The sequence below is a fragment of the Rhinichthys klamathensis genome, unplaced genomic scaffold (assembly GCF_029890125.1).
Source record: "Rhinichthys klamathensis goyatoka isolate OS25496 unplaced genomic scaffold, OSU_Roscu_1.1 h1tg000523l_1, whole genome shotgun sequence".
In the NCBI taxonomy this organism is placed as follows: Eukaryota; Metazoa; Chordata; class Actinopteri; order Cypriniformes; family Leuciscidae; genus Rhinichthys; species Rhinichthys klamathensis.
This window is the reverse complement of record NW_026607002.1, coordinates 1,759,050-1,780,870: the sequence shown is the minus strand read 5'-3', so window position 1 is coordinate 1,780,870 and position 21,821 is coordinate 1,759,050. Positions and strand designations below refer to the sequence as shown.

Sequence of the window (21,821 nt, the reverse complement as noted above, 5' to 3'; positions counted from 1 at the left end):
ATGGCCCAAATACTTTACAGTGCGTCCTTCGGAGGATGCAGCCTTCACATTGGGACACAGCTAAAGAGAATGGCGTCTGTGTAAAAGTCTCAGCTCGTTTCGTCGCACTCAGCGCGTAAATGTCTTGAATGTGACTAATCATAGTGTTATTTAGATCAGAGGGTATGGCAAATTAACAAAGTTGAGTCAAATATGTTTCGAGAACAGTGAATAAAATGTTGAAAATTGTCTGGAATATATTTTTGTGTATGACATGAACTCTGGTGGTGATATGTGTAGTGGGATGTATTGTGGCTCTGTAATTAAACTGATGTGCCAGGGGTAGTGAGGGTCCAATCACGAACAGGAGGGACGGTATAAAAAGGAATTGTAGTCACTTCTTGCGTGTGCTTGCCGTCTGAGTGTCGCGTCATTGCTCAGGGACCGTCCCTTCTGGTTTTCATAGCTGTTTCCGCTTTGAGGTAGGTGCTATTTGGCTAGTTAGTGAACACAGATGCGGGATTTTGTATTCAACGATAGGCCTATTTCACAAAATGGCGACCGAGACCGGAAGTAGGGTAGTGATACTTCCGGTCGCGCTGCCGCCCGCTACGACAAAGAACGTATATTGACAAGAAGAGAAAGCCAATAGAACGTTCCATTGCAACACCAGCGCCCAGCAGCAGCGCTACGCGTCCGCCATTTTGGGGTGAAAGCGACTCGGCAGTCATATATTATATATATATTTAGTCCAGTGCAGAGGTCATTTTTAGGTTGAAATAATTAGGTGATTATTTTAACTCACAACAGTTAACGTTATAGCAGTTAAAAAGAAGTTGCTACTTAACCAGGCTTTTCCCCCCACATCATTTGAGAGAGGGAAGTTCAAGGATTTATATTACTCTCCACATTAAAGGGTTAGTTCACCCAAAAATGAAAATTCTGTCAGTAATTACTCACCCTCATGTTGTTCCAACCCCGTAAGACCTTCGTTCATCTTCGGAACACGAATTAAGATATTTTTGATGAAATCTGAGAGCTGGGTCACTCCTCCATACTAGTCCATAGGCTTCTTCAGGGATTGAACTTGCCGGCCACGAAAAGTTATTAAAGACATCGTTAAAATAGTCCAAGTGACTACAGTGGCTCAATCTTAAGTTTATCAAGCGACGAGAATACTTTTTGTGCGCAAAAAAACACAAAAATAACGACTTTATTTCAACTATTCATTTCCTTCTCTGTGGGCCTTGAGTCAGTTCACTAGTGTAATAGCGTAAGCTTCTGTTGTTGTACGTCACACACATCACGCACATGACCAGCGTCGGCCAATAGTGAGCCTACGTGTGATGTAGCTCTACGGAATCACACTACGTTAACTGACTAGAGGCCAAAAGAGAAGGAAATGAATAGTTGAAATAAAGTCGTTATTTTTGTTTGTTTTTGGGCACAAAAAGTATTCTCGTCGCTTGATAAACTTAAGATTGAGCCACTGTAGTCACTTGGACTATTTTGACGATGTCTTTAATAACTTTTCGAGGCCGGCAAGTTCAATCCCTGAAGAAGCCTATGGACTAGTATGGAGGAGTGATCCAGCTCTCAGATTTCATCAAAAATATCTTAATTCGTGTTTCGAAGATGAACGAAGGTCTTACGGGGTTGGAACAACATGAGGCTGAGTAAATACTGACAGAATTTTCATTTTTGGGTGAACTAACCCTTTAAGTGTGACAGGTTTTAAGTTATAATAATGTTAGACCGTTTCCCAGGAGGTACACATAACGTTACATACAAAAATAAGTTATCAATGCAATAAATTAATTCAGCAAATAAATGTAATTGTACTAAAATGTAAATAAATATATAACGGCAATAGAATAGCTTTACAGTAAACTTTTTTTTTTGTTTTTTTTTTGCAGTAGCTACTATCTTATATGAATGACCGTTAAAGCAAGACTATGTAAAGAAAAAAACACAGCCACTGTCCAAAGTGGCAAATAAAGTTATAGGATAACAGACACAGCAATGCATCGTGTTCTATAAGATCATCCTGTTCGTTTGTAGCATGATCCAGGGGATTAAAACGTACAAAATATAGGCTATTTCAGGCCTAGTGTTGATAACTAATAATCAGTGTTGGGGGTAACTCATTACAAGTAACTTGAGTTACGTAATCAGATTACTTTTTCAAGTAACTAGTAAAGTAACGCATTAGTTTTAAAATTTACAACAAAATATCTGAGTTACTTTTTCTAATAAGTAACGCAAGTTACTTTGTTTTGCCCTTTATTGACTGACAGCTCTTCTGTCCTAATGTTGAGACAAATCGAAGTGCAGAGGCGTTGTGTGTAAACATGATGGTTATTATAGTTCTAGATTAAATGTAAGCATGGATTTACTCATCTCACTTGCACAAAAAAGATTCAATATTCCTCAAAATGAATAAAATCAGTGAAATGCAGAATCAGAACACTATGCAAACCTCCAATACCTAAATATGTTAAATAAAACATAAATTGTTATGCATTTAATCTTTATTGACCAAAGTACTTGCTTCTGACCTCCGATTTTTCAGTTAAACCATAAGCAAAAATGACTATAGATTTTTTTATATGTTTTTATTGGTAAAGTAAGTGTTAAATTTGTTTCTCCTGCATCCTCTTCTTCTGTTACCCAGAACAGCAGCAGCTGAAAGGTTTGTTTGAGCGGCGCCCTCTACTGAACACTACTGTACTCTACTGTACAGGAGTAAATCTGCATTTCCTTCAGTCTGGGGCTTATTATTTCGCTTTTGGTGTGAAAGGGTCTTTACATTTGCCCAAAAATATATCTTTTTTGGTATAAAAAAACAAGCCCAGCCCAGGTGGAAAAAAAGTAACGCAAAAGTAACGTAACACATTACTTTTCTAAAAAAGTAACTAAGTAACGCAATAAGTTACTTTTTAAGGGAGTAACGCAATATTGTAACGCATTACTTTTCAAAGTAACTTTCCCCAACACTGCTAATAATAGTAGTAAATGTTTAAAGTTGCATACAATGGAAATACTCACTAATGCAAGAAAAAAACTACTTCAAAAAACTGCTATCTGTGCTGTTGTCCAGTAACTCCAGTTGGAATTTTCACCCCAAAATGGCGGCCGCTCTACCGAAGCGCCACCTAGTGGCTGTTCACAAAAAAAGCATCAGAGTTTCGCCTCTTGTTCTTCTATACTCTTTGGCTCCGATCGTCATTCATTCTCAAAATGGACTGTGAACAGCTTTTCTTTTACGCTCTATGGTTTTCTCTCTCAGACATTCATATATCAAGTAAGAATAGCAGATAGTCCGTTTTGTTGATAGTTTTCAGGGAGCTGTGAAAAGATCGAAATTGGACAAAGGTAACAAATTTTGCCTAAATAAAAAAAGTTCCATTCATTTAAATGGCATGACACTGAGCTCACACTTACTATATCTAAAAAAAAAAGATGTCTGATTGAGTGAAATGTAGTGGCTTTTGTTACAATCTCATGTTATTAAGTGTTAGTTTGTCCAGGAGATTGCAGCAATCTTCCACTAGATTATGGCTCATTTTTCATGTTAACACCACGAATGAAACTAAGAATTGTACATCTTTACAGTGAATTCGACCTAACGTTGCTAGTAGGTCTAATAATGAAATTAAGGCAAATAAGTAAAAAAGTGTGATATTACATGTTTAAAAAAAATCACGATGTTACAAAATCACATTTTACTGTCTGGGGTCCTCTTATGAAAAGAAAATATATTTCCCTATATATGAATGGTTTCACAGCATATTTGAAAAATATACCGAATAATATATGGTGTTAATATATTACACTATATTGAATAATACATAAGGAATCTTCATTTATTTAAAAATGTGAGAGACAATATACTTATGTAATGGCCTGATAAATATCAGTCGCTTATTTTGCTTTATTTTTTAAATATGCAAGTTATTGTATTTTGTTGGGTTTGATAAAGTGCTATAAGAATTATCATTTACCTTGTGCTGTTCAGATGTGTCTGGTAATTTAATAATTAAGTTGTGTTTTCTTTAAAATGTTTTAAGGATGTTCAGTACATAGGAAAAGCTTAGGCCTACTTGTTAAAGTTCGAGATTTAATAAAGTATCCTGTTGAATGTATACGTAATCACGCGAGAAAAGAAAAACGGAAGAGGAAAAAACCTGGAAGACAGAGTTGAACTGAGCACGAGGGATAGTCTGCTACTAACAGATAGTTTAGTGTAATTGCTTTAAGTTGGACTAATGCTTTAAGTTGGACTAATGCTTTAAGTTGGACTATAATTTGGTTATCGCACATCACGCTCTCGGCGGAGGTATTTGTGACCGTGAAACTGTGAACTACTACTACGGGGGATGTGTGTTTTACACTGTGGAGCGTACGGTGGCCGAGAGAGCTCAACACGCTGCAACAGAAGAAAACACATACAAATAGAAAAAAACGCATGCAAATAGAAAAAAACGTGTGCAAATAGAAAAAAACACATGCAAATAAAAAAAACACCCGCAAATTAAGAAAGCATCTTCATCAGTTTCACAACACACGTGTGCTCCAAATACTCACAACACAACCAAATACATAAACGCGCTGCAAATAACACGGACCACAACGGAAATGTTTCCAGGGGAACCAAATAAGTGACGAACCCGGCTGGGACGTGCTGGCATAGATCCATAAATCTATGCGTGCTGGTGCTTACAGCTTAAAATTCTACTTTATTTATTTATTTGTGCAAAATATACAGAGATTAATTTTTTTTATGACATACAACTTGTATACAATGTACAAAATGTATTAACAATAATTATGTTCAATGTCATCAGAATACAAATGAGAAAAGAACAATGAATTGGAAACTAAAATAAATAAATAAAAAAGATAAAGAAGAAAAACATGAAGGAAATATATTTATCTATACATCAGTTACACTGTACAAATTGTTTCATGTTATTACATTTTCATAAAGAAAAGTTTCGTAAGAAATGTTAGGTAATGTGGTCCAAAATTTTAAAGTTGAGACACACAGATATATAACGCATATTTAAAAAAAAGTAAAAATACAAATGTATTTGCAACCGTTATGTTAACAGCATTATATTTCTGTCGTAAGACCAGCTCTTCAGCTGATGGACGCCGTGCTTCGTTGTCATGGGAACATCCCAGGTGAAAATAATGAGGAATTACGTTGTCTTTAGTTGCTCCTTCATCAAGTGCGTTCCACACGGCTATAATGGCACACTAGAGCCCTGCTCACTCCAAAGTCCCACTTTAAGGGCTCTGCTGTCTGCCCTTCGAAGGAAGTAGGGCACAGAGACGCTCACGAGCAGTAAGCACGTCCCAGCCGGGTTCGTCACTTATTTGGTTCCCCTGGAAACATTTCCGTTGTGGTCTGTGTTATTTGCAGCGCGTTTATGTATTTGGTTGTGTTGTGAACTTTTGCAGCGCGTTTCTGGATTTGGAGCACACATGTGTTGTGAAACTGATGCAAGATGTTTTTTTTTATTTGCTGGTGTTTTTTTCTATTTGCACGCGTTTTTTTCTATTTGCATGTGTTTTTTTCTATTTGCATGTGTTTTTTTCTATTTGCACGCGTTTTTCTCTATTTGCATGTGTTTGCTTCAGTTGCAGCGCGTGAAAAGGGAAATCAGTATCGGATTCACGGCCTCGTGAACGAGTCTGGGCTGGATGAGGGCGAGGTAGCGCGCGAGGAAGGCGGGACAACGCTAGTTTGCGGATTCGGAGACACGTCGCTTCGGAGTCGACTGGGAGATTGGGGGTGCATGGCGGCCAATTCAAATAAGTCAAAAAATACGAATAAGAGGGATCGAGGAAATCGAACTGGGAATGGATCAGAGACTCTAGGAATGGAAGATACAGGTGAAGAGGAGGATGATATGGAGGTAGGATGGACAAATGTCATAACAGGAAAAAAGGTTAATAAAAAGAGGAAACAAGGTAAGGAGGAAAGATCAGGAAGTGAGGAAGATGGGGAGGAACGAAGTAATAGCAAGAGTGAATTTAGGATAATATTGAAGTTTAAAGGAGAGGTAGGAGTTTCAGGAGTTAATCCATTGACGTTGACATATGAACTGAAAAAGCTGGTAGGAGAGATAGCTTTTGCAAAAGTGCTACAAGATGGAGCTTTAATGATAGCATGTAGGAATGAAGAGCAAAAAAATAAAGCCATAAAAATAAAGACAGTTGGGAAACAGATGGTAATGAATTACAGGATTGTAGGACAGGAGTCATGGGTGTATGGAGTAATAAATGGAATTCCGTTAGGAGTTACTATCAAGGGGGTAATCCATCGACCGGAAGTTGAAGCCGGCCGGGTGCCGCCATCTTGTAGCAGAACTTCACTTGCGTTAGCATTTCCATTGACTACCATTCATTTTGGCGTCACTTTGACAGCGAATAACTTTACATCTGAGGCGTTTAAAGACTCCATTTGTCCATTATTTATTTCTAAAGAAACACGACAATGTATAAATGGCTCCATTACCTTCTATGTTACATTATGGCCCCGTAGAAACAGTTTTAGTAAAAATAGGCTAACGATTGCGTCATAACCACTCGACTCTCTGTCGCGCTGTACAGAAATTACCGTACAGACAGGAGGAGAAGCTCGCAGGCAATCGGGGGGACGTCCCGTCAAGAGAGAAGCCCATAGATAATGAGTCCATAAAAGCAACGGAATACTTACTCCTGCTCACTCACGATAAAGGACTCTTTGCTCAAGTTCCCCGTCTCTGCAAGATTAACGTTGGCAATTTTCACGCACAGCTACTAGAAGATTCACGTCTGTCAGACAGGTTGCTCACGTCATCAAGCTTATTTTTAGTCGGTCTGAGTCTGCGCGTCAGGAACGGAAGTTCTCAAAAATCGCTAAAAGTGGGCTTCAACTGTCTCAACTGAGTTCCAATGAGATCGCTCTGTCCATTTCTTTTACTGTCTATGGTTACTATGGAGGAATTAAAAAAGAATCTGGAGGGGGCAAAGGTCATAGATGCAGTCCGATTACAAATGAACAGAGAAGGTAGAAGAATGGAGAGCTTGTCAGTACGTCTAAAATTGGAAGGAAAAGAAGTGCCAGATCGGATTAAGATGGGTTATATTAGTTATCCGATTAGGAAGTATATAGCCCCTCCTTTGAGGTGTTATAATTGTCAGAGATATGGACATACTGCGTCAGTGTGTAAATCTAAAATGAGGTGTGCGCGATGTAGAGGGGAGCACGAATTTGGGAAGTGCGGAGAAGGAGTAGGATTAAAGTGTTGCAACTGTGGAGGTAGTCACAATGCGGCATATGGAGGTTGTGAGGTGAGGGAAAAGGCTGTGGAAGTACAACAAGAAAAGTAAAAAAATAATCGAACTTATGCTGAAGCTGTGAAAGTAGTAAATGATAGAGATAGGCAAAGTGAGACTGAGAGAATGGAGCATGGAAAAATAAATGAAGGTACAGGAAGAATTGAGGAAGGTAGAGTACCAGAAGATGTAATGCTAGTAAGTAAGAGAAATTTTGTGCTATTCATGGTGGAGGTAATTAATTGTACAGCGCAAACGAAAGGAGAACAGAAAAGTTACAAATAATAGTGAAGGCGGCAGAGAGATTTCTAGATATTAAGGGATTGAAATGTGAAGATATAATGAAAAACCTTAATACAGAATCTCAGTCAAGTCAGGATTTAGGGGTTGGTTAGTATGTTAAATATTTTACAATGGAATGCCAGGAGCCTTTGTGCTAATGGTCAAGAATTTAAGTAAGCAATAAGGTACGAGAGGCTGTGCTGTATCGTGAATAAGTAACGGCTGAAGGGCGTTGTTAGGCACGACGCGAAGCGGAGTGCCTGCAACCCCTTCAGCCGTTACTTATTCACGATACAGCACTTGCCTCGAGTACCTTATTGCTTTTATAAAACGGTTACCACACAATATTAAAGAAAAAAAAAATTATTAGTGGAAATTTCATGGAAGTTAAATCAATAAAAGCATTAAAAGCATTCCTTCCGCTAGAAAAAAAATAGTCCCTGACCGTGAACAACAACGTTCCAATGTGTAATATGCATGAAAGCTCAAATAAAAACAACAAACCGTTCTCAAACTTGTCTCATTCTTTTTATTTTTTACAACACAATATTTGTGAAATTTCCTCACACAAATAGGCATAGCTTATCTCTCAGCATGAGAAAACGTTTACTTTTTTGTTTATTCCGTTATTTTTTCTCTGCACTAAACTAAATATTTACATAGCCTATAAATAAAAACACAAGGGCACATATTTTGATAGATAACAGTTAGGTCTTTAATCTATTTTATTAATGTTATCAATTCAGTTATTAAAATGCTGCCTAACAAGAGATAATTTTTTATTGTTGTTTATTTAAATTTATTTGAACATCTCCGTTAATTGTGCACGCATTAAATATTTGTCTCATTTCAATCGGCTCCACTGTGGTGATATTTAACGCGGTTCTCTTTAGTTGGGGCTCAGCACTGTCAGCAGTGTTTTCTGTTGCAGCAAGAATGTCGCTCCAGTGCTTTCTTTGTTTTAAGTTTGGCCTCCAGTAGCTCTGTAGTGAACTTTCACACTTATGTCCACTCACAGACATAATTTCCCTCGATTCGAGACCAGCATCGGACAATCTCTGCACCATGGTGCTGCGAAGGCAGTGATTTGTGTAAACCTTTGAGGTGCATGCTGCTTTACAAATTCTCTGCAACATTGTTGCGAGGTAGTTCACACCCATAGGCTCTCTTGTGTACCTGCAACAGTCAAAAACGAGAAAAAACTTTAACACAACAAGATTTAACACAAATTATAAATAGCTAATATGATTTATGTGCCGCTGCGTGATCTACGTACCAAACACATTTAGAGAGGTTTTGCTTTTTGGGGTGAAGGTAAAAAGCAGGGGGGTTAGATGGCAGAAGAGAAACGTACTTCTCTAGAGAGGCAACGGGACAAAGCGGGTTCCCAGTTTGTTGGAACATGAAGCCACGCCTGCTCTCCTTATTTCTGTCATGTGGGTCCTTATGGTTTTTTGTGTCTTCATTGAAGCTCATTGTGACATACTTTACACCATTTTCGTTTGTTAAAATGCGGAATGAGTCTGGAATGAGTTCTCGGTTCCCCTCTTTTCCTCTACGTCCGAAGTGTAACTGCACGTCAAACCAGACTTTGTTAACGAGTCCTTCAGGTGTGTTAGGATTAAGCGCATCGGACAGTTTTATGGTGCTGAAATCTTTCGTAGAAATCGATGTGTGATGCTCCGTTTTATCACGACCCTCTCTTCTCATTGTCTTTACGACTCCAACGAAAACATTATTGGATGAGGTGAATTCGCTGTCTCTCATCAGACACCAGGACAAACTCAAAGGTGGATCATTCAGGAATCTGTTCACACCCGCACGTAACGCTACATAGCTACTGATCCCATATTTTTCGCCTTTGGAGCTTCTGACAGTTCCGTAGAAGTCACGGAGAAGTGCGTTGAGTTCCGTCTTGGTGATTTGTTTAAAATCAATGCTGCAACCCTTTTCACTACACCAGTCACCGAAGCATTTCACTGCCCATTGGGTTTGCTGCACGGTATTTTTTTCATTACGAGTCTTCTCGAATGTATCAATGTTACATTTCAGCACTTCAGCATGACGGTTCATATTTGTAGAAGTCTCTACAAATTGTTCCTCAAACCACTTATCCATCGTCATGCCACCTAATAAATCGAAATTTACTTTAAACATTTTAGCCTTTTTAATTCTTACGTTTTTTGTCTGTTTATGTTGATACGTGTGGTTGCTAAGGGTGTTGCTAAGGGCGCAGTGATAAATAGAACCGTTGGGTGAAGCGGTCATAGCCGTGTTTTATCGTGAATAAAGCACAGCTATTGACCAATCAGAATCAAGGATTGTAACTAACCGTTTTATAAAGGATATATAAATCAAATGAAAGATAAGCCAGATGTAATATGTATTCAAGAATCATGGTTGAATCCTAGACTAGAATTTGTTTTAAAAGGATACATAAGTGTGAGAAGAGATCGGGAAGAAGGAAAAGGAGGAGGATGTGTGAATTTTGTAAAAGAGGGAATGCCTTATAGAGTTTTGGAAAAAGGGGAAACAATGGAATATATAGTTGTAGAAATATGGTTTGGAAATAAAAGTTATGTTATAATAAACTTTTATAATCCGTGTAAAAGATTAACACAAGAAAGTATGGAAGCAATAAAGGGATTAAGAGGAAGTAGAGTAATATGGTGTGGGGATTTTAATGCCCATAATACTTTATGGGGAGGTTTATCGACAGATGCAAATGGTATGGTCATTGAAGAGGTGATGGAAAAGAACAATTTGGTCTGTATAAATGATGGAACAAAAACTCGAATGGATGTAAATTCAGGGAGGGAATCTGCAATAGATCTAACAATTGTTTCTAATGCATTAGGGGGAATAATAAATTGGGAGGTATTAAATTGTACAGCGGGTAGTGATCATTTCCCAATATTAAGTTCAATTGTAAATAATGAGATAGGGAAGATAAAGAAAGGAAATACAGGAAAATGGAAGTATGAGAAAGCAGATTGGGAAAAATTCGAAAGAATATGTGAGGAAGGATTAAAAATGATCAAGATGAATGAAAGAATAATAATTGAAAGAATATATACAGAATTAATATCAGTGATACAGAATGCTGCTAGAGAATGCATTCCAAAAAGCAATGGAAAGAGGGTGGGGAAAATAGTTCCATGGTGGAATGAGGAGTGTGCAATAGCAGTTAAAAGGAAAAGGAAAGCACTTAAAATTCTAAGGAAAACTCATAATTGGGAAAACATGATAATATATAAAAAGGCTCAAGCAGAAACTAGAAGAACAATAAGGGAAGTGAAGAAAAAGTATTGGAGATCATACTGTGAAGAAATTGGGAAAAATACTCCAATTGAGGAAGTGTGGAGTATGATTAAAAAGATGAGTGGCATTCCAAGAGAATATGAGTACCCTGTGTTATGTATTGGGGAATAAAGCAATAAGTGATGAGGAAAAAGCAGAAATGTTTAGAAAAGAATTCTCAAAAATAAATAGTTCAGACAATTTGATGAAGGAGTGCAAGGAAATGAGGGAGAAGTTGTTAAAAGAACATCCATTTATTTTAGGAAAAAAGAGAGTAACAAATAGTTTTCTAGATGTGCCTTTTTCATATTCAGAATTAAAGAGGGCATTAAAAAACACTAAAGATTCAACTCCTGGACAGGATGGAATTAGTTATGTAATGTTAAAAAAGTTAAGTGATGAATCTCATAAAATTATTCTAGAGTTTTATAACAGCGTATGGGAAGAAGGGACTTTACCTAAGAGATGGAAAGAAGCAGTAATAATTCCCATTAAAAAACCAGGTAAAGATCCAAGTATCCCTTTAAACTACAGACCGATAGCATTAACATCACATCTAGGTAAAGTTATGGAAAAAATGATTACAGATCGTTTAATGTATCATATGGAGAAGAATAATGTTTTTTCCCCATATCAAAATGGTTTTAGACATGGAAAGAGTACAATGGACTCAATTGTTAAATTGGAATCAGATATAAGGAAAGCATTGATAAATAAAGAAACTCTAATAGCGGTTTTCTTTGATGTAGAAAAAGCTTATGTTCTGGAAGGAGGGTTTGTTGATAAAGTTAGATCAAATTGGAATAGAAGGAAAATTATATAATTGGATTAAAGAGTTTTTAATTGAAAGGAATATTAAAGTGAAGATTGGAGAATATATATCAAGGAAAGGAATAGCTAATTGAGAATGGAACTCCTCAGGGTAGTGTTATAAGTCCTTTGTTGTTTATTATTATGATTAATGATGTATTTGCAACAATAGATAAGAATGTAAATAAATCGCTGTTCGCGGATGATGGAGCTCTGTGGCTTAGAGGTAGGAATGTAGAGTATATTGTTAATAAAATGCAAGCAGTTTTAAAAAATGTTGAGGAATGGTCTTACAAATGGGGTTTTAAATTCTCAGTGGAGAAAACCAAATATATATATTTTTTACAAATAAAAGGTCAAGTATAGATCTTAAGATTAATTTATACAACAAAGAGATAGAACAAGTTAAAGTGATAAGATTTTTAGGTATGTGGTTTGATGCAAAGGTTACATGGAATGTACACATAAATAAGATGGAGGATAAATGTAAGAAGATTTGAAATGTAATGAGGTGTATTTCAGGACGAGAATGGGGAGCTGATAGGGTGGCATTAAAAACAATTTATTCAACAATGATAAGAGCAGTATTAGATTATGGTTGTATCGCATATGGAACAGCAACTAAGTCACAGTTAGGAAAATTAGAACGAATTCAATCACGAGCTTTGAGAATATGTTGTGGAGCTTATCTTCCTCTCCTGTTTCAGCTTTACAGGTGGAGATGGGGGAGATGCCAATTCACTTAAGAAGGAAGCAATTGATACTGGCATACTGGGTAAACTTAAAAGGGCAGAAGGATAGTAGCCTATCAGTATCCCGCTCTGGAAGATGAGGGACTTTGGCTGTAGATGGAGGAGCTGAACACGCAGCAACATTGAAAGCACGAGTCCTGATTGTTCTGGGAGTTGTGATATTGTCTCTGATCTATTACCTACAGTAGATGGCGGTAATGCTCTTTTTAAGAATGCGAACCGCCAATAAGCCCAAAGAAGAAGAAGAAGAAGAAGAAGTTGCAGCGCGTTGAGCTGTCTCGGCCACCGTAGGGAGCGAGCTTAGATCTGTTAGCCTCTCTGGCTAATTTAGCTCGTGGTTTTGAAGTATTGTGACATCGTCGTGGGAAGGACCGCAGACACGTCGCTCGATTGCTGCATGAGAGGAGACTACATCGGGAAGAGTTTTCGCTGGCTGATGCAGGTGTTTTCCTTCACCGGAGACCGTTTGGTTATGAGTGCTGGACGGACGAAGCTGTTTAACCCTCGCTCTGCCGCCGCAGACGGCGTCGCTTGATGAGAGAGAAAGTTACAGACGCGATAGGATCTGTCTTTCACTTTACTCGAGGAGGTATTGTTGTTGTTTTTTTCACTCTATGAGATCCAACAGTAAGCGCGCCAATAATGCAGGCCTGCTAAAAGAACAAAACTAAAAGAGTGCACTCAGGTTATCATAGACTATTGACTTGTTATTTGGGTATTTTCATATTGTTTCTGTTTATTTTCATATTTGTTGTTCAAAGGTTATGTGATTTTTTTTTCTTCTCCATAATACAAAGGAGGAAACTGAGCTATTGCGTTCTTGTTGTTTTTTCCATCACATGCCCTAGCTGTATTCGTGTAGATAAATATTATCTGTGATAATATTTGCTGGGTTTTAAAACCAGATTATTTCTTCAGTCACTCATTGTTTAGAAGAGAGAGTGAGAATCGTATCCTAGACAGGTTTATTATACAATGGGATGTCTCTTTCACCATTTTACCAAGCATTATGATTAAAAGGGTTTAATACCTTATATGTCACTGACTGTAGGCTATAATGTATTTTCTCATCACGAGCCTATGGTGAAAAGGGTCACACTACTAATATATAATGTAACGTTATGTAATTCTATAGTAATACACTTCATAATATATAAAGTTATCCGTCGCTCCGAGAGAGTCTACGACGGAATTCCGTCAATATCAGGGTTCCACATGTCCTTATGTCTTAAATTCACTTTTCATAATTTTAAGGCCGTAAATATGCTCACATTTCTCAAATAGTGTAATAAATGTCTTACTTTTAGTTTGAATGGGTCTTAAATTAAAAACGAGGTGTTCACCATATAGACTGTAAAAAAAAAAGGTGGGTAGAGTATCTAAAAACTGTACTCAAGTAGAAGTACAAGTACTTATAGAAATATTTACTCAAAGTAAAAGTAATAATCTCAAAAGTTACTTGAGTAAGAGTAAAAAAGTATCCAATGAAAAAACTACTCAAGTAGTTAGTTACTAGTTACTTTGGATCACATAGGCCTATATATATATAGCCTATATATCATGATATTATTTAGATATTTTTTTCATTTAAATGATTATTATCATCATAATTAGATAAGCTATCTTTGCAACAAAAACAGATGAGACAAACATTATTTCTGTATATCTGTATATTATAGCCCGAAAACCATTGCCTGTCCTTTGGTTTGTATAATAGTATAGTAACTTATACAACTACATTTGTATTATTAGACAATGTCGGAATAAAGTTACTCTATGGAGTTTTGCATTCATAAAGGGATGGGAACCATTGACAGATTAGAGTTAAAACTCTTCACATGTGCTCGCAGTCATGTCATGCCCAACCGTGTCACCGTGATCGCTGGGCGTCTAGTCTTCTACTAGTCTTTCAAATTATTTGTTTTTTTGGTTAGTTTGCTTTGGTATATTTATTTTTTTCTAGTTGTTCTAAATGTGTGGTAGAAGGTCAGTGAGGTTAATAGATACTCAGTGGTGACTCCAAACCCTGACTTTCATCTTTTGTAGTATGTTTTTTTTTTGTTTACTAGTCTACATGTTTATTATGTGTGTTTGTTTGGAGTAAAGGCCATTGCACACTGAGTCCGAAATTCGCATCCGAAATTTTCGCACGTTAAAAAAAAAATTCGACCTCAAGTCATGTCAATCACGCTTGCACACCACCTCCGAAACTTTCGTCCGACATAAAAAAATTCGGATCGGGTTCGATTTTTTTGCGTTTTTCGCATCCACAGCCAGCATTTTGAGAGGCATCTCCCTCGAAACGGTTCTCATTCACGCTTGAATATCTTTTACACTATAAAATCTGGTGAAATATAATACTTAACATATAACTTCGTTATAGGTACTTAATAAATATATTTGCTTATTGGACTACTAAAAGTGTTCCTGCAGCGGGAGTATTCTCTGGCTAGAGCGCAGAACGCAGAACAGATTTAAATAAAGAAGCGGCGCGCCTCACGCGAGCAGGGCTTATATGCTCCGAGAACGGACGGACACTGCACGCACTAGTGATATAAAACACACAGGGCTGTTAACTTAAGCAATATTTTTAATAAGGTAGTCTAATATTTAAGTTAACAGACCTGTGTGTGTGTGTGTGTGTGTGTTTTATATCACTAATGCAGTGTCCGTTCTTGGCATATAAGCTCTGCTCGCGTGAGGCGCACGCGCTTCCCACTTGCGCTGTTCTGTAGTTTAATAAAAGTTTATTAATTCTGAACGTGTCGCGTCTCGCCTGTCTATCTATATTGCACCAAATACGGCACTGCACTTCTTGTGAAGTCGTTTGGATGAACGGTTCTCGAAATAATCAAAATGCAAACGGACAGACAGACATATAAAGATTCCGAAGCTTCGAATATTCGATGTTCATTACTACCGAGGCTTCGAAGCTCAAAAAATGGTATTCGGACCAGCCCTAGACGAAATATCGTTTGACAAAATATCGCGATACAAAATGTGACGAAACGCATCGAGGTCGAAAAAAATGGATCGCGAAATAAAGATACATGGCACTGCTGCATGATTTGCGTAGTATATAAATAATTTAGTGTATTATATGTGTTTGTGTGTGTATGTATATGGGGCAGACATACAGTCTATGGTGGCAGGCTGGCAGCACCATCTGCTGATCAAGCAGGGTAAAACTAAATGAAAAAAAAAAATTATATCCGGGGAACGGTGCGGTACGTCATCACGTCAAGACAGTGCATGTTGCAACAACAACACTGCAGTCTACAGCGAGCTAACAAATATTAGCATTAGCACCAACTGCCTTGCCCCCAAACAGCCGACCATGGAGTCAAATGTATATATATACCGTAAAACTTCAAATAATAGCCCGGCCTTTTATTTTCCCAAATCGTCGAACTGCACTGGCTTGTATTTGAGACAGGCATCTATATGAGACCGGCCTTTATAATTTAGTGTTGATGTTGTTCATTGAGTGTAGGCCTAGAGTCTCTAATCTCTAAAAATCTCCAAATGCTCCACGTGAAACTGCGGTCTTCCGACCTTTTACTATCGTGTCAATTGATTTTGATTAATATGCGCGAGGGAGAGAGAGCAAGACAGCGCTCGTTTTGTTTGAAGGCGTGAGAGTGCGCGCGCGCAGCTGGGGCTCTCTCTCTCTCTCTCTCTCTCTCTCTCTCTCTCTCTCTCTCTCTCTCTCTCTCTCTCTCTCTCTCTCTCTCTCTCTCTCTCTCTCTCTCTCTCTCTCTCTCTCTCTCTCTCTCTCTCTCTCTCTCTCTCTCTCTCTCTCTCTCTCTCTCTCTCTCTCTCTGCTCGTTATGCGCCCTGTCATGCGCAGCAGTCAATTCTACATCACTCGCCGATCAAAAAAGGCTTTGGCGGGACACACATTTGCTTTGGCCTTTTTACAGTCTATGGCTTTGGCGGCCGCCAAAAAGCGGACGATCTGACGGGTTTTAGAAGGTTAAATACAACCCGAAACTAAAAAACAGACCCGGCCTCTATTTGAGACCGGCCTTTATTTACCCAAACCTGCAGCCACACCAGGCGTGTAAAAGAGACAGGCGTCTATTTGGGACTCGGCTATTATTTGAACTTTTACGGTATGCTACATCAGTGCCCAGTGAGCGTGTCTTTTCCACAGCAGGAGACATTGTGTCTGCTCAAAGATCACTGATTACACCAGAACATGTTGATATGTTAGTTTTTTTGAAGAACCAGTCCTGAGATAACTTAACCTAGGATTAGAGCAGCACTAAGGGAGTGTTCTTGTTTGTGTTTGGCCAGTTAGGCCTTGTGTTTCCCTGTGTGCAGCTGAAACAAAAATAAATAAGTTGTTGTCATACAGTAATATTTTGATGTATCGTATCGTGAACCTGGCAAATCGAGGTGCATCGTATCGTGAGTTTAAGTGTATCGTCCCATCCCTAATCAGAACATTCAGTTAAGCAACCAATGACAAATGAATATCCTAACAAAACTAGAAAAAAAAAATATATATATACCAAAAGCAAACTAACCAGGTATGGACACACACACGCGCGCGCACACACACACGCACATGCTTTCACCGGGGTGCGCGCGCGTGTGTGTGTCCATACCTGCTTAGACATAGGCTACTGCCAGTCTCTGTTCAGGATCGATTGGTTCACAGAAATTGGTGGTATTCTTTTTAAAATGTGGCTCCAGAATCGCTAGCAAAGCATCAAACTGTTCCACTGACATTCTGAAGTAAATTTTGAATCGCTCGGGATAAATTCGCAACTCCTTGATAAGGAAGTGGAACTCTCCTTCCTCTCGGCGCAATTTCAGGATTGGATGGACCCAAAATTTTCATCCTTACTGCTTGACGAATCCATTTTGTATTTTTGTGCGTTTTTTTCCGCAAAGGTTTAATAAATACGCATCGGACTCAGTGTGCAAGGTTTCTGTGCGTGACGAATTTTTAGGCTGACGAACACGAAAAAGCGCATACGAAAATTTCGGACTCAGTGTGCAATGGCCTTAAGTGTCCTTGCTGTGTATTGAGACCTGTAATAATTTGTAGGGATGCACCGAAATGAAAATTCTTGGCCGAAACCGAAAAAGAGGAAACCAAGGCTGAAAACCGAAACACAGAAAGAAATTATGCAAAATTCATAAGCATACAATATCATAAAAAGCCTTTTTAATGAACAAAGGTCCATGTTTAATACAAATGTACACGAAACTTAATGAAATATGTTTAGTGAAATTAGAAAATATTTGAGAGCGTTCATTTAAAGGTTTACCTTATATTGATTACATGGCTACTCAAGGAAATGTGTTAATTACTTAAGTCACTCAATTCGCACAAGTTTGTTTCTTTGTAACATAAATTCTACACTCAATGCAAGATGCAATCAATGACAATAATTGTGCATCACCACTTAACAGCCAAATTCCACGATCACTGAATTTACACTTTATCACTAAACACATTAATCACTAAACGACGATTTGCACCTGGATAATCTCGAGTGATTGTAATGCCTGGCTCACACTACAGGAGTTTTAAAATCCTAACCGATTTTGAAATCTGGTTGCAGCTCACACTTATGCCTGGCTCACACTACAGGAGTTTTAGGCCGATTTATGCCTGATTTTCCCCTCACGAGAATCGGAGAAAAAATCTTGTTGATTAGAGCCAGCGTCAAAGTCTCACGAGGAGGTCGCAAGCTAACTCTACCTTACATGAAAATCGTACACCAGTTCACGAGTTTACATGTTAATGAAATCTGATGTAATATTATAATGCGTATTTGGCTTGCTGTCCGGGGGGAGGGCTCCGAGCTCAGAATTCGGCCCGACCCCAGAGTACTCCCCCCATAACCTTAGAGATCATGGGTAACTATGAGCGGACCCAGCCGAATGTGGGGTGAAGGGGTGGTGGTGGGATGCTGAGAAATTAGTCATGAGACAGGAGGTAAGGGAAGGCTTTATTTATACTGGCTTCTTCTTGCGCTGATTGGATGATTACCTGAACATGCTCCTCCCGAACTTTGTTTACATAAAACTTCATTTATACTGTTTTCAAGGGCATACATTAGATAAACATTCACTTCTGATTGGCTCAGAGGACATAAAGTCTAAACAATTATACATAGATAGAAGGGTACGTTGACATCAATCAAGATAGCCGTCATCCAAGTCACATAGATCCAGTAATGACCTCGGAGGGCCCATCGAAAAGCGTCATGAGACCAGCCACCCTGTGTCTTGAGACCTGCAACATACTGATAAAACCTTCCATCCTCAGAGAGAAGAAATAACAATTACTTTACTTCTTGAAAGATATATGTATGAAAGAAGTAAAACAAATCATAGAGCCATACAGAAATTGACCCCTGTCCGTTAATAGGGTCAGCAGAGAAACCAGATCATATGATGAGGGTTTTCTTTAGGCTTAACACACTCATTAGTATACATACGGACAAAAAGCCTGTATTTAATGTTCTCGCTCAGGGCCACAGAAGATTAGTCACAGACATCATAAGACATTCATGAGAGATATGCATTCAACCAACATTCAGGAAAGATATGCATTCAACAAAAGTATGAATAAAAACTATATGTGAATCACTTATTGCATATAGGAATGATTATATAACTTGATTAGTGCTTATTATAGTAATAATGTAATTTATAAAAAGGATACATATAGTTGAATTGAAGAGGCAAGGGATTCTGACCCCAACCCTTCAGTCCCCCGTTTTAGACCGATGTGTGGTCCAATACCGCCACGTCTGGTCTATCAAGTGAGGCCACTACGGAGAGGGGGAGTGGTGATGCATGCTTCCCTGACGGGTCACACTTGTCTCTACACCTCGTCACGGACATGCTGGATACTAAAAAGTCCAGTCCCCGTTAAGAGGCTCTCCCACCTTCCACTCACATCAGGGCTTCAATGTTGTTTTGATCCAATTTGTCCCTCAGGTGGGTCGTGAGCATCAGCAGTCTTTTTTCCTCCTCAGCAGGATTCAGATTTCTGCATGCAGCCCTGCACAGATAGGAGAAACAAAAACGAACACACAACCAAATACACAGACAGAGGAACATCACCCCTACAAGGGCTCCAACAGCATACAGCGCGTAGTGCACAAATCCCATGACTATATCTTCCGATGCTGTCACCAAATCATCCCAAGCTTCTTCCACATATTCTTCTACAGTTTCTGCCATATCTGTGAATATAGCACCAACCGAAAAAGCCAAAACAAAAGCCACAGCAAAAGCAGATGGTGCTTCAGAGTCCGACATAAGAGAAGTTCCCTTGGACTTAAACCAGACAGAATTCAAATACTCATAACCTGCAAATGGATCAGTCGTCTTTACTTGCTCAAGGAAAGCTGTAATGTATTTCTGCTGAGCTTCCTGTGCCTTTACCTGGGGAAAATATTCAGTTTCTTGCTTCAATTCAGTAACACAAAGGGAACCCTCCGCTCCATTACCACCTTGACTCTGATCCACTGGACGCCACGTGGGACCCAAGGGATGCGTCCGCCTATGTCTAACACATTTCTTGGGAGAAATGTTATACTCGTCATGCAACTGAATTGGACTCAAAAACTGCCGAAATTGTTTTTCCCTATCAAACCACTCATCCCCTATGGCTACATCCTTTAACTGAGGCCACATCCTCACCTGGAATGATTGATAATTATCCCACAATAACTCCTCATATTTTACCGGTACCAGATGAGTCTTCATTCTAGTATACATCAATTCAATAGTCAATTTAAGCACATGAAGGTGCATCCAGGCAGTTACATTATAAGCCATGGAGTAGGGCTGGGCGATATGGCCCAAAAAAATTATCACGATATTTTTTTTTATATCAGTCGATATCGATAATTATCACAATAAATGTCAAATCTTTATTTCTTTCAAGTTTAAAGGCCAATTTTTGCTCCTAAATGAAAGTTGTATAAACCAGAGCGTTGTGGTTTTAAAAATCTGAGGTAGAACATTCAAACATTTGTCATTTTTCCTTAACAAAATAAATATCTGAAAAGAAAAATATTTCTTCAGCACAGTTTGCAGTGCAGGCTGCAATATTTAAATTACATGTTTTGTCTCGAAATACATATTTGACAGTGAGTTGACAGTAAATCTACATCCTAACTCAAGCTAATGCTATTATGTTAAATTTATGTTCATTAACAAAAACAGTAACATCTGTTTTTTTTTATTTTTAGGACCACATAAAATTTAATATTCAGACTGTTTGAGTTTTATTAAAATTAACCATTGGTCATCCAGTATCATGCATTTAGATCATGATAACCACAGATAAAGCCAGGTACAGCCCAGGGGCGTTGCTAGACATTAAGCTCTACTGGGGCACAGGCCCCCCATTGTTTGTCTGAGATAGCAAGCGTAACTAAGGAGGGCGGGACTTACCGATAGATAAATTAAATTTGTTTGTTTCAAAAACACCATAGAGTAACTTAGGGGGGTTCGGGGGCATGGTCCCCCGAGAAAATTTGGATTTCTCGGACCTACATATGTGCATTTTAAGGTGTTTGAATGCCAACAAATTGGATAACAATAGCTTTAAAATCATGTTACACGAATTTCTTTTTTTTTTTGTGCCATAAAAGGCAACACTGTATGAAAATAGAAAACTTTAGATAATAGAAAACGGAGAGAAAACTTTCTTGCACATTTGCATTCTTCTACATTGCACAATGTTAATAATGAATAATTAGCCTTTATATTTTTCAAGAATTTACAATTAGATCATTTCAATAAATCAATAAAGAGTTAATATATACTATATAAAATAAAGAGCATGTATATTCTAAAAGAAAACAAAGTTCCCCAGCCAAGTCCAAACTAAGTTGATTTATTTGTTGAGCATTAAACTGTAGGCTATCGCCTATGCTTCATTTTGGCAAAACGGTCAATCACTTGACTCTGACTCAATTTTACTTTTAAGATTATTTGTATTATTTAGAAACTTTTGTTTCGTCATGTTTTCATAGCTTACCTCGCGTGCCAACACCGGACTTCGGTGTGCTAAGATGTGTGTGCGCTGCTGTTGCTAGGAAACACAGACGCGCGCGGATTTCTGTCGCGTGGGTCAGCTTCTGTTTCGGTTAAACTGCGTTGCTTTTACAAGCATCGATTGGTTTATTACTGCGTTGCAAATAGATCATTTCTATTACCCTATAATATAATTTATATTAAATACACTGACAAATAAAATAAATGGTTAAACTCAAACTTCAGATTTACTGGGGCACAGCAGATTTATACTGGGGCACGTGCCCCAGTAAAATGGGTCTAGCAACGCCCCTGGTACAGCCTATAGCACCTCACTATCATGGCAAAATG

General features: G+C 38.3%; 2 protein-coding genes across 2 annotated transcripts in view; both read left to right on the top strand.

Moving 5' to 3' along the window:
• The window catches only part of LOC130073047 (gastrula zinc finger protein XlCGF57.1-like), a 754,620-nt gene that overhangs the window by 437,115 nt on the left and 295,684 nt on the right, over positions 1 to 21,821 (top strand). The window lies entirely within an intron of this gene.
• LOC130073055 (uncharacterized) lies at positions 9,936 to 12,494 on the top strand. The gene is made up of 2 exons (XM_056238475.1): positions 9,936 to 11,393; positions 12,408 to 12,494. The coding sequence occupies exon 1, from the start codon at positions 9,949 to 9,951 to the stop codon at positions 11,020 to 11,022; it is 1,074 nt and encodes a 357-aa protein (XP_056094450.1). The 5' UTR covers positions 9,936 to 9,948; the 3' UTR covers positions 11,023 to 11,393; positions 12,408 to 12,494.

Excerpts from the sequence above, each read along its gene's own strand:
- LOC130073055 (XM_056238475.1), top strand. The coding sequence starts at position 9,949 with ATGAAAGATAAGCCAGATGTAATATGTATTCAAGAATCATGGTTGAAT.